The sequence below is a fragment of the Notolepis coatsorum genome (assembly GCF_963971535.1).
Source record: "Notolepis coatsorum genome assembly, chromosome: 6".
In the NCBI taxonomy this organism is placed as follows: domain Eukaryota; kingdom Metazoa; phylum Chordata; class Actinopteri; order Aulopiformes; family Paralepididae; genus Notolepis; species Notolepis coatsorum.
Window position 1 is genome coordinate 103,045,463 of NC_140170.1, and position 13,211 is coordinate 103,058,673.

The 13,211-nt window shown below is 43.3% G+C and overlaps 1 protein-coding gene across 3 annotated transcripts in view; it reads right to left on the reverse strand.

The window, feature by feature from the left end:
• Positions 1-13,211, reverse strand: part of ece1 (endothelin converting enzyme 1) — a 41,901-nt gene that overhangs the window by 4,630 nt on the left and 24,060 nt on the right. For all 3 annotated transcript variants that reach the window (XM_084316550.1, XM_084316551.1, XM_084316549.1), the window contains 4 exons: positions 3,068-3,178; positions 2,858-2,956; positions 2,635-2,712; positions 1,899-2,002 (listed from right to left, as the gene is read on the reverse strand). In XM_084316550.1, the coding sequence (XP_084172676.1) occupies positions 1,899-2,002; positions 2,635-2,712; positions 2,858-2,956; positions 3,068-3,178 (392 nt within the window). The remainder of the gene's footprint in view (positions 1-1,898; positions 2,003-2,634; positions 2,713-2,857; positions 2,957-3,067; positions 3,179-13,211) is intronic.

Below are 13,211 nucleotides of genomic sequence, written 5' to 3' on the forward strand. Positions count from 1 at the left end.
TCCTCTTGTTATGTGGTTTCTATGTTTACTCTATTAAAAAGGTGTCTTCCACCTCATTTACCTATGACACAGAGGACCTAGAGTCTACGCAGCATGGTTTTTCTACAGGCTTATGAGTGCAGTGTGCAGCATGTGTGGTATGTCGTTCATTCACGCAACACAAAGCCACCAGGCTGAGATCAGGATCATCACAAGCGCAGACTACTGACTCTCTTCTGTTGCCAGGATGACCACATGTACCACGTATTTCAATTTTTGTTGTTGTTGACAATAACCTCATATTGAGGTCAGAACTTTACTAGAAATAATTGTGGATATTTCCCGTTGTAGGCTGCTGATATTTACTGTATTAACACTTTCGCGGCCAACCACGTATATATACGTTATTGGGCGCCAACGGTTAACGGCCAAAAACGTATACATTTTTGGATCGTTTTCCCTTTTTTCGATTTTAATATCCTATTCAATGTCAGGGACTTGTATGTTGCCGTTAAAAGGCATACTGGGACTCCGAAGGTGCAGTACCGGCCAGATCCTGCTAGTAAGCAGTATAGAGAGTGCAGTAAACCCTGTTCCAGACCAGGTGCTACGTTTAAACTGCTCCGGACGGACTTTTCTAGTAATGGGAAACCTAGGGCTTCACCCGATCGCATTGAATCGTTTTCGGGACCCCGATCCATATGTTGTGGTGGGTTATGTCGTGGACCAGATGGACATAGGATGGACCAGATGGCGATCAAATAATTGGAATATTCTTTTTGGAATACCACAGACGATAGTTAAGGACAATCTGACACCAATTTCAGCTTGATCGTGCAAGGTTATCATACCCATCCCCCTGATCGGTGTGTGTTGTGGTAATAACGAATGGCGTTACTGGCAATCAAATAATCAGAAACGACCCCCCCCCTTCATGCATTCATGATGAAACATAATACCTATGATATAGATTTGATTTGGAAATAGTAGCGGGTCCAGGGACGAAACGCCAATGGTTTTAGTAGAATTCACGTTGCGCCCTGTAGCCGCCCTTCCAGGAATTAGCCCGGATCATTCCGAAATTATACTTATATTCACCACGTGATAACGCGTGAACGTATTCATGAAAAAAATTATTCTTTTTTGCATCTTCAACGGAAGATAGTTACTGTCAAATGACCGTGGTGAATAGTTTCCAATAATTTTTATAATAGATTATTCGGGTCTCTGTTATAATGCCCCTCCATTGCCGGTTGTTGAAGCCATTTGATGTATAGCAAAGCAACGTTTTATTTTTTTTATTATTATTATCATTTAAACTGTTAAGCTCCTTTCAAATTGAAGACTTTTTTGTTTTTGCTTTTTGTGTGTTTTTGCTTTTTTGCTTTCAAACTATATTTTTTTATTTAAATACATTTACATTTGCTTTTTATTTTACAACTGTCCTTTTGCAAGCTGTTTGAAATAGTATTGTACAAGACATTTTTTGCATACAATGTCGCTTTTTTGTTTTATCCAATTAATCAAAGTATCAAAATAGTTTGTCAGTTACAGCTCTACTGTGTATAACATTCCCCCTAGTCCATTGCAAATAGTTTTCTTTTAAAAATAATCAGTTGTTTTGTGTCATTTTGGGTTTCCTAGTGGGCCCCATTTCCATATCAGGGGATCCCAAATTGGACAGCCCCGGTTCAGAGGGCCTGGGAACCCTGACGGTCTGTCCCACCGTAGCCTAATTAGAGACAAGGATCAGTTCGGCTGAGGGAAGTCGGTTGCCGGGGAACGATCCTGGATGGCAGCAGTATTCCCGTTGAGTCAGCAGAAAGGGAATTTGTCCCTGTCAGGCCATATGACTGACTCTGAAGAGAGGGATAGCGGTGGTGGTGTGAGACAGCAGGGGCACAGAGAGACACACTCACTGGTTCCTGTTGGGAGTTTTCCTCAGCTGGTCTGCAGTCACTCTGGCTGAGAAGTTGTAGTACTGCATCACATTTTGGAAATAAAGGTCCGACACCACCTCAAACTAAAAGAGAGAGAGAGAGAGAGAGAGAGAGAGAGAGAGAGAGAGAGAGAGAGAGGAGTCCCATTAGGGAAGAATCCAGTTCAAGGTTTCGACTTCACAACATAAACATTCTAAATGGATTTACATTTGATTTCGTGCAGTCAGTTAATGACAGGAAATCAACTGCAGTCCAAGCTGCTCCCTAGCAACACAATTCCACTGAAATAGTATACATGTTTTTCATTTGAATTATATTTTATTTATTTAACCTTTATTTACCCAGGCAAGCAATTAAGAACAAATTTGTATGTACAAAAGCAGCCTGATCAAAAAGCAAAGGCTTTTTGAGGGAAGGGGGGGGGGGGGGTGGGAGGCTGTAACAGAAACAAGGTTATGTACATGCATACAAGTAAATAAAATACAAAATTACAGTAGCAATAGTATACAAGGACAACAATAAATAAGGGAGAGAAGGAAAGAGAGAGAAGGAAAAAGAGAAAGGGAGAGTGAGAACCAGAGGGAGAGATAGAGAGAAGAAAGGGGGAGGAGGGAGGTAGGTGAACATGTTCCATCATTGACGTGAGTGACATCAACCGCAGTGTAAGAAATGACACAAGATATATACCAGTGCAATTATCTAAACGTATGTCTACCTCATTGAACACCTTGTCAAGCTTCGCAGCATTCATGATGAATTGTGGATATCCAACCATGTTATAAATGGCATCTGCCTGTAAAGAGACGATACATTGTGAAACATGTTACCACACCAGATGGCGCTGCCACAGTGGTTCTCATAATGATAATGTGACTCTAAAAGCAGTGGTGGAAAAACAAATTGGGGCTAAAATGTTCAAAGCAACATCTCCCTCCCACCTTTTCTTTGGCTGCTTTTTTAGTCTCTGGGTCCATCCAGCCCACATACTTCAGGCTGTCCTCAAAGGCCCACTTGATCTCCGAGACCATATCTTCTGCCTGAAAGGACAGATAAGGGAAAAGCTAGTCGGGATCTCCCTCAGAGGCGTGTTGTCACTCGGACCAGGTACAGTTAACAGTGCGTGGGCTGCAATACCTGGAAACACTTACAATGGCCTTGCTGTCCTCAGCGAAGGTGGCTTTCACAAACAGCGCTCCCAGAGCAAAGCCCAGGGCACTGTCTGTATCACTGACGCACAGCTTCCAGCGTGGGGTGCAACTCTGGCAATGTCAAACAGAAACAAAATGGAAACATGACAAACAGAGACTTTAACACAGCTTACCCCACTGTGTCAATATAAGGCTTTGAGCCAAAGTGCAGTGCGCTGTATTGTATTGACAACCGCTGTCTTCTTTTGAAGAAATACATAACCTTCTTACTGCGCCTTGGAGGCATGGTTGAACCTTTATCGCTGTAAGCATGTGTGTGTGTGTGTGTGTGTGTGTGTGTGTGTAGGAGTTTGGAAGCTTCTAAAAGGCTGTTTTTGTGAGTCTCAGAATGAAAACAACAGGACACCCCTCTGACCTCTCAACTCCCCCCCCCCCATCTAGCTCTGTTTACAATCAAAACTGAAGTAACGGAACCTTTATCGCTGTAAGTGTGTGCATGCGTGCGTGCGTTTGTAACGCGCACACACACACACACACACACACATACACACACACACACACTCACTTATTCATTCACTTATTCATTCACTCACTCACACATTCCCCAGGCCAAGAACAAGACCATGCCTTGTTTTTACAGTGTGACCGTAGCGGAAGTTGCGAGGAGAACAGGATCGTTCGTGTTCAGATCCGGTTCAATTCCCGCTCCTCCCGGCAGCGTGTCGAAGTGTCCTTGAGCAAGACACTTAACCCCTAACTGCTCCCGATGACCAGGTTGGCACCTTGCATGGTTGCGTCCGCCGTGAATGAATGAATGATCATTACATTTATATAGCGCTTTTCTAGACACTCAAAGCACTCCCCACAATGTAGGGTGGAAATTGCCTCCTTCACCACCACTGATAGCACTCAACCTTGGGCTACACAGGCACACAACACGCTACACAATGGCTGAATGGCTCAGGAGACAGGGATTGATATCAGCCAATTAAGTGGGGAGGGATGATTAGGTGGCCTTGATGTCAGAGACCTGATTGGGAATTTGGCCAGGAACATCGGAGAACCCCCTACTCTTTGTGTTAGGCGCCCTGAGTTCTTTAATGACCAAATTCAGTCAGGACCTCGTTTTAGCGTCTCATCCTAAGGACGGCACTCGCAGCTGTACGGTGTCCCTATCACTGTAACAGGGGCATTGTTACTGACAAGTCCAGAGGACAGAGTGCTCCCTGCTGGACAACAACACCACATTCCGACAACGGCCTTGACCGTGGCTCGAACCGGTAATCTTCCGATCATGAGTCCAAAGCTCTACTCATGTAGCCATGCTGCCGGACATGGGTCTATAGGAATAAATTGTAAAACGCTACATAAATGCAGTCCATTATAAATGCAGTTCATAATGTTGCAGGCCTGATCTCCGACAGGAGACAGATCGCCGACCAGGAGAATAACCTGTCTCTCTCTCAACGTGGATAAAACCAAGGAGCCATAGAGTCCAGGGCCCTCATTCATCAACGTGGACGTAGAACATGTTCTATTTCCACACGTAAGCACAGAATGTAGAATCAGTGTACGCACAGAAGAATCGGGATTCATCAACCGTGCGTACACAGGTCCTATGCTCCTCCGTGTTGATGAATACCACTTTGTTCTACCGTCAATGCTCGTGCATGATTATCCATATATGGTCATGAAAGTGAGGAAACACCCCCCATGGGATGTGAAATAATGGACTGACCCGAGCGGAACTCTGAGAAACTTCACGGAGATTGTTCACTGCTGTCGAACCAAGAAGACACTATCGCGTGTTATGGGATAAATAAAAGGCGGACTTGTAAACGGTGATGTCAGATATCAACGGCTCCCTAAGACCATTGCTGCAATTCTGCCTGGACAGCTCAAAATACTAATAAAGACCGTTCGTTGACCACTGTTTGGCGTTGGTTGTGTGTCATTATAACCGTGCTGTAATATGAATGCCTTTATTAGTTGTGTTCGATTGGCTATATGATTTTTAGAGGCATCTATTTTGTTGTCGGTATTACCGACAACAAAATAGATGCCTCTAAAAATCATATACTATTAGGTAGCCTATATGGATTACATATAATAGCAGCCATAGCCTACATTATGCAACAGTAACTTGCGCATACCAGGCCTCTCCTCTGTCCTGATTCTCCTAGATCTATCTGCAGCCTTCGACACAGTCAACCACCAGATCCTCCTTGCGGCCCTCGCAGGAATGGGAGTGGCTGGCTCTGCGCTGACATGGCTGTCATCATACCTCAATGACCGCTCCTACCAAGTGTCATGGAGAGGGACCCTGTCGGCCACCCGCCCCCTGCGGACGGGTGTCCCCCAGGGCTCGGTTTTAGGACCCCTTCTCTTCTCCCTCTACACTAAATCACTGGGTAACATTATCACGTCTCATGGCCTCTCCTACCATTGTTATGCCGACGATACTCAACTCTTCCTCTCCTTCCCTCCCTCAGATATCCACGTCTCTGAGCGGATCTCGGCCTGTCTGTCCGACATCTCAGCCTGGATGACGTCCAACCACCTCAAACTGAACCTAAGCAAAACAGAATTGCTCCACCTGCCGGCCAAATCCTCCCCCCTAACCGACCTTTCAATCACAGTCGAGAATGCAGCTGTGACTGCGTCCCCGACCGCCAAGAACCTTGGTGTTGTCCTCGACGACCAGTTGAACTTCTCTGCTCACATCGCAGCGACGACCAGAACCTGCGATTCCTCCTGAGCAACGTCAGAAGGATCCGCCCCTTCCTGACAAAAGAAGCCACCCAACTCCTCGTCCAATCAACAGTCATCTCCCGCCTCGACTACTGCAATGCACTGCTCGCTGGCCTCCCGGCCACTGCCACTAAGCCTCTTCAACTCATTCAGAACGCAGCGGCCCGCCTGATCTCAAACCTACCGAAGTCGGCCCATGTCACCCCACTTCTTAGGGACCTGCACTGGCTCCCCATTGCTGCACGAATCCGCTTCAAGGCCCTCGACCTAGCATACCGTGCGGCAAAGGGAACCGCTCCCGCCTACCTCCGGTCAATGGTCTCTAACTACACACCCTCAAGACCCCTACGCTCTGCATCTTCTGGCCGCCTCAGACCTACTCCTATCCAAGCTCCGGGAGGGTCATCAAAGAGAAGTCGCCTATTCTCAGTCCTTGCCCCACAATGGTGGAATGAACTACCCACCCCAGTTAGGACAGCCGAATCACGTCCAATCTTTCGCCGTCGACTAAAGACGCACTTCTTCAACCATTATCTGAATTAAAAAAAAAACAATAAAAAAAAATCTAACCCTAACTAACCGTACTGTCATGCACTTGTCCTAATAAACTAACCTACACTGTAGCACTCAACACTTTGATGAACATTGTTGCTCAGCTGATAGAGTTGTGCCCTTCCTGATGGCTTGTCGTACAGAACTTGTAAGTCGCTTTGGATAAAAGCGTCAGCTAAATGACTAAATGTAAATGTAAATGTATGCGACGGACTAGTGTATACCTTATATCATATCATATTCATATAATAGTTTACTCTATCAGCATACCAGCATGTAATATGTTCTTTGTTAGAACTCAACTCGTTATTATTTTGCACATAGATTGCAGAAATACGGGAACGTTTTGATTTACATTAAAAGGCTTTGACATTGTAAAACTAAATACGTGGAATCCTGTAAGCATAATACAAGTCATTTCACCCACATGATATGCTCTGTGTCCAGAGCATGTATGCTTTTCATTCATTTAAGACACATTATTGCAAGGGTTTTGTAATACACATACACCCTGGTGTCATTGCAATGCGTTTTTTTATTCTTTCTTATACAGTAAAAAGGGGGAAGAACACTATATCGTGGGTGTTCATATGACTTGTATTCTGCGTACAGCTTCGAAATTCCACTTGTTTCGTTTAACGTAAAGCCTTTTAAATATAATCAAAACGTTCCCGTGTTTCTGCGGTCTGTGCGCAAAATAATAACGAGTTGAGCTACGCGGAGCCAGTACACCCAGTACACCCCGTATATTCCGATAACGCTATATAAACCATGCTGCATTCATTCTGAGAGAAAGATCTATTATTCCAAATGCTATTTATAGGGTTTTGACCATAATTACACTACTGTTGCTATTTCACAATGAACTATAATGAATTACGGGGGTCATACAGAACACGCGCCAGTGTCTTTATTTCCGCGTTGGAACGAATGCATGTACTGAGGAGCGCTTGTGCGTAGTAACGATATTCTACCACTGGGCGTCAGCTAAGTGTGCTCAGAGCTGTGCGTAGACATAAGCACAAAGTCAAGTTCAAGTTGAAATTGATGAATCCCACTCTTTGCTTAGAAATGATCGTACGTACAGGGTAAGCACAAATCTGTGCGTAAGACACGTTGATGAATGAGGGCCCAGGGTTCTCACCCTTTCTGCTGCCAAGGCACCCCTGTGTTCAATAAAATATTCCAGGGCACCCCTACATACGATAAAGACTTTTCCGGTCCTGTCTTTTTTGCTACAATGATGACAAAAGTGCTTGCTTTCAAAATAATGTTTATTTATTTATATTTATTTATTTTATACATTTGTGTGTATATGCAGGCTATATAATGCATTATTAACAGGTGTTTCAGGTCTAAATGGCTTAGTACTGTTGACATTACACTGCTTGTAGTAGTAAATCAAATAGCATATTTCTTTAAATAAAATGACAGAAAGGGCAGCTACGTGGCGTAGTGGGCAAGGCGCTCGCCACGAATGACGGAGACGCTGGGCTTGCCTGTTCGAGCCCAGTGCTCCACATTGCTTTCAGTTTAGCTGGTCGTTCATACTAATACACATTGGCCGTATTAGGGGGTGGGAAACTGATGGGTGGGGATCGGGCGTTGTGGACAGCGACTCCTACAGGTCGGTTGGTGCGCCTGCGCAGTAGAATCAGGAAGTGTCGGGGGCAGCGTGAGCCTCCCACGCGTTACTCCTCGCCACTGAGAGATCGAGCTGCGCAGGTGAAAAGATGCGACTGCTGTTACCTCAAGTACCGGAGGGGACTTGTGCTATGTATGACTTAGGCTGCGGTTACACCTTTCGTATCATTAGTGTGGGTGACCTGGCGAAGCCAGGTTGCCACCCACACTATAGATATCTATACTCTTTTTATTTCTTTCTTTATTAGTGTGGGTGACCTGGCGAAGCCAGGTTGCCACCCACACTATAGATATCTATACTCTTTTTATTTATTTCTTTATTTCACCGATTTTGCAAACACTTTGCAACACGTAAGCGTTCGCGCCCCATACACGTGAAAGGTATCAAAACGAGCGGCTTGCCTATGGCAACAGCGGTCTCCGAACTCGTAAAGTTTCACCGCACCGTCTGGCTACGAATCGACTTTAAACGGTAAAATTTCAAAAATGCATTGTAATTTAGAGTGCGAGATCCACCGATTTTGCAAACACTTTGCAACACGTAAGCGTTCGCGCCCCATACACGTGAAAGGTATCAAAACGAGCGGCTTGCCTATGGCAACAGCGGTCTCCGAACTCGTAAAGTTTCACCGCACCGTCTGGCTACGAATCGACTTTAAACGGTAAAATTACGGTCCCATTGGGAATGCATTGCAATTTAGAGTGTAGCAGCTGAAATAATCTTTTTTCCCCTACCTTGGGTGAATTGCGAGTGTGATCTCAATTTTGGACGTAGAAATAAAACAAACACATCAAAACGATGACACGGCTGTCAGCCCGCTCACAAAAGAAAAATAAATGGAATTGGACATTTCTATCTCAACTGACGACCATTTGTTTGAAGGTTCTCCTCCCCATTGACCGCCATGCAATCGCACTCTAGAAATCACATTTTTCACACTATTTTTTAGCCTTCTGTTCCGATCGCCGAAGGAGTGCCACAATATCGCACGAATGCCACAATTATCGCACACAACCCTTCGCCTACTCGTTGTAGTGCTCTTGTGCGAGTCACAACGCTTCATCTCTTATAGTTTTCTTTTAATCAACGTGACAATGCAGTCATGTAAAGAAAATTCAGAATATGCAAGTCATTGTGCTCATGGCTGATTGGTTCAGGCTTAACAGCTGTGAGGCTCAGGGCTCATGGCTGAGCTGACCTGCCAATGACATCATCCACTTAACCCATCATTGCCCATCACTGTGTTGCAGTACTGAATTGCTGGACAGCGCCCTCTGTCTTGTGGGTTGTGTCATTGTACTCAGTAGGGATATCCTCTTTCATTTTTCATTGGTCCATGTTGACCACCTTTCATTGGTCGATGTTGACCACTCCCCCGATCCTTAGACCACGCCCCCTTAGGCCACACCCCCTCAGTGTATCTCTTGAACCGTTTGTCGTAGAGACTTGCGGATTGTGCCATTGGTCGATGTTGACCACCTTTCATTGGTCGATGTTGACCACTCCCCCTGTTGACCACCTTTCATTGGTCGATGTTGACCACTCCCCCGATCCTTAGACCACGCCCCCTTAGGCCACACCCCCTCAGTGTATCTCTTGAACCGTTTGTCGTAGAGACTTGCGGATTGTGCCATTGTACTCGGTGTAATAGTGTAATAGTGTGTAATAGTGTAATAGTGTAATAGTGTGTAATAGTGTAATTGTGTAATAGTGTAATAGTGTAATAGTGTAATAGTGTGTAATAGTGTGTAATAGTGTAATAGTGTAATATTGTGTAATAGTGTAATAGTGTAATAGTGTGTAATAGTGTAATAGTGTAATAGTGTGTAATAGTGTAATAGTGTGTAATAGTGTAATAGTGTGTAATAGTGTAATAGTGTAATAGTGTGTAATAGTGTAATAGTGTAATAGTGTGTAATAGTGTAATAGTGTAATAGTGTGTAATAGTGTGTAATAGTGTAATAGTGTGTAATAGTGTAATAGTGTAATAGTGTAATAGTGTGTAATAGTGTAATAGTGTAATATTGTGTAATAGTGTAATAGTGTAATAGTGTGTAATAGTGTAATAGTGTAATAGTGTAATAGCGTGTAATAGTGTAATAGTGTAATAGTGTAATAGTGTAATAGTGTGTAATAGTGTAATAGTGTAATAGTGTAATAGTGTGTAATAGTGTAATAGTGTAATAGTGTAATAGTGTGTAATAGTGTAATAGTGTGTAATAGTGTAATAGTGTGTAATAGTGTAATAGTGTGTAATAGTGTGTAATAGTGTAATAGTGTGTAATAGTGTAATAGTGTAATAGTGTGTAATAGTGTAATAGTGTAATAGTGTGTAATAGTGTAATAGTGTGTAATAGTGTAATAGTATGTAATAGTGTAATAGTGTGTAATAGTGTAATAGTGTGTAATAGTGTAATAGTGTAATAGTGTAATAGTGTGTAATAGTGTAATAGTGTGTAATAGTGTGTAATAGTGTATAATAGTGTAATAGTGTGTAATAGTGTAATAGTGTGTAATAGTGTGTAATAGTGTAATAGTGTGTAATAGATCATTTAGTTTGATCTGCCACTTCTTGGACACATGGTGCCATGAGAAAGGGTGAGTATTAAATAATACAACACGAAAGGGAGTTTGTGTTATAGTTAATAAAATCACATCTGTAGTCATCTTCAAAATGGTCTATGTTGACCACTCCCCCGATCCTTAGGCCGCGCCCCCTTTTTGTATCCTTTGAACCGTTTGTCATAGAGACTCGCGAGAGACCCTCTCCCCCGTTGGCCGGCGGTGCACAGGCGTCACCCACACTTTCACAATTTCCCCCGCGCGGAATTGTCTAGTTTCGTATTGTTTTCTTATACGTATCGCCGCGTATCGCCGCGACGTCATGCGCCTCGAGTCACACTTTCGTTTTTTTTTTCGTTTTTGTCAGCCGAGCACACTGATGTAGTACACTGCCAAAGCAGTAGGTGGCAGTAGGTGGCAAACATGAAGGCAATTTCAACCAATCAGAACGAATGTGCCAATACACTTCCTGGTGGAAGCTCCAGCAAAGAAAATGTCAATAAGGCAGGCGCCTATGCCGCGCCACCATCTTGCCTATTTACTCAATGCAGCAATAATTTTTCAGCAAAGCCTAATAAAAGTGCAATAAACAAAACGGATACATTCACTGTGTGTTCTGCCTCATTTGTTGATGAAACAAAACTAACATCAACACAAGTGACCACCAAGAGCGGATAGTTTAGTCTAAAAAACGATCGGTAGCATTGTTAGCTGCATGCTAACGTCAATGGAGTATGCCATTATAACAATATAGCATTGTGGCTAGAAGCTAACGTTAGCTCACGCTACTTGGCCAGCACCAAAACTGATGATATCGCGAGCTATCAGTAGTTAGATAACATTAGAGACAACGCTGTGTGTATTAAACAAAGGTGAATAGATGACTGGGCCATTTTGTTTAATGCTTGTTAAGTTGAAAGAGGAACTCTGAGCTAACAGGGTCTGAATCCTGATAGCTCACGTTAGCCAGCTGCTCATGCAATCGGTAATGCTAGCAGAATGAATGGATGTAAACTTTATTTAACATATTGCATATGGGTACAATACAATACGGCTCAATACAAACAATTGTTAAGGGAATGCAGACTGTTGTAGCTTGGACTGGGGTCCTTATAACAATAACTTGACAACACATGGTAGCTGAAGCTATTTGGGACACGGAGCTCTGTCCCAAACACACACACTGTTGTCACCGGAAGGGCGCGCACACGCAGATGGTATCTACTGCGCATGGGCGTTTTCGCAACAACTGCTCCGTGCTGACTACACGCTGTTGTCGAAGCGTTTTTTTTGCGTATCTCCAAACGCAAACACAATTTTGCGTTTCAGCCGTATCCAAAAAAAAACGCCAAAAAACGCATTTCTGTGTAGATAGGACATCAAACGTCGTCAAAAACGTATAAAAAAACGCCAGGAATACACTAGTCTAACCATAGCCTTAGTCCACATTGCAGCCGGCTTGTGGGAGGCAAGAAACAGCGTCCGTGACAGGGGAGGGTTGAATTGGATGATACAAAATTGGGATGGGGGAAAATATAGAAAAAATGGGAGAAAAAGTGGATAAAAAAAAAAGAAATTACAGAAAATGATCACTAAAGTGCTATCTGTTGCAGCTGCACACTTTTCCATAAAAATAGCATATTTGGATAAGTGTGACCATTTCTCAAACTGAAAATCATGTATTTTTTTTTAAATACAGAAAAAGATCACTAAAGTGCTATCTGTTGCAGCTGCACTGTTCTCCATAAAAATAGCATATTTGGATACGTTTGACCATTTCTCAAAAACAGAAAATCATGTATTTTTTTTAAATACAGAAAAAGATCACCAAGTTACGATTTCTCAAAAAATTTAAATAAATACAGAAAATAAGCACTTGTTCACTCAGTGGAAATTTCTAGCTCAATGCGAGGTCTGCTGCTGCTGGCTAATAATACGGTCAATACGCGGTGAGATCTTTGACAAGGCAACACGCATGTCATCCTCAAGGCTCAACTTGGCCCTATATTGTTTTCAGAACTGTCATGGATGAAAAGCCAGCTTCACACAGATATGTGGTTCTGAATGGTATCAACACCTTAACTGCTGCATCATGAGATACTTGGTACTCAGCACCACACTCTAAAACTAGCTCTCCAGGTGGTATCAGATGAGATTTCAATAAGTTCTTCCAAGAGTTTGGATGTTGTCTGTAAAGGTTTTATCCAGAGTAACTTGGTGATCCTTTTCTGTGTTTTATTATTATTATATGATTTTCAGATTTTGAGAAATGGTCAAACTTATCCAAATATGGTATTTTCATGGAAAACAGTGCAGCTGCAACAGATAGCACTTTAGTGATAATTTTCTGTAATCCAAAAAGAATAAAATAATATATATATATTTTTTTAAATCTCAAGGCACCCCTGGCAGCTCTCTGCGGCACCCTGGCGTCCACGTGGTGAAGAAGGCACAGCAACGCCTATTCCACCTGAGGCACCTGAGGCTGCCCTCCACCCAGGATATATACAACAGATGGTGTGTCAGCAAGGCCCACAGGGTTATCGCTGCACCCCAACCACAAACTGTCAGCTGATGGCAATCTGGCAAACGTTTCGGCAGCCACAGAGCCCAAACCAGCAGGCTCTGGGACAA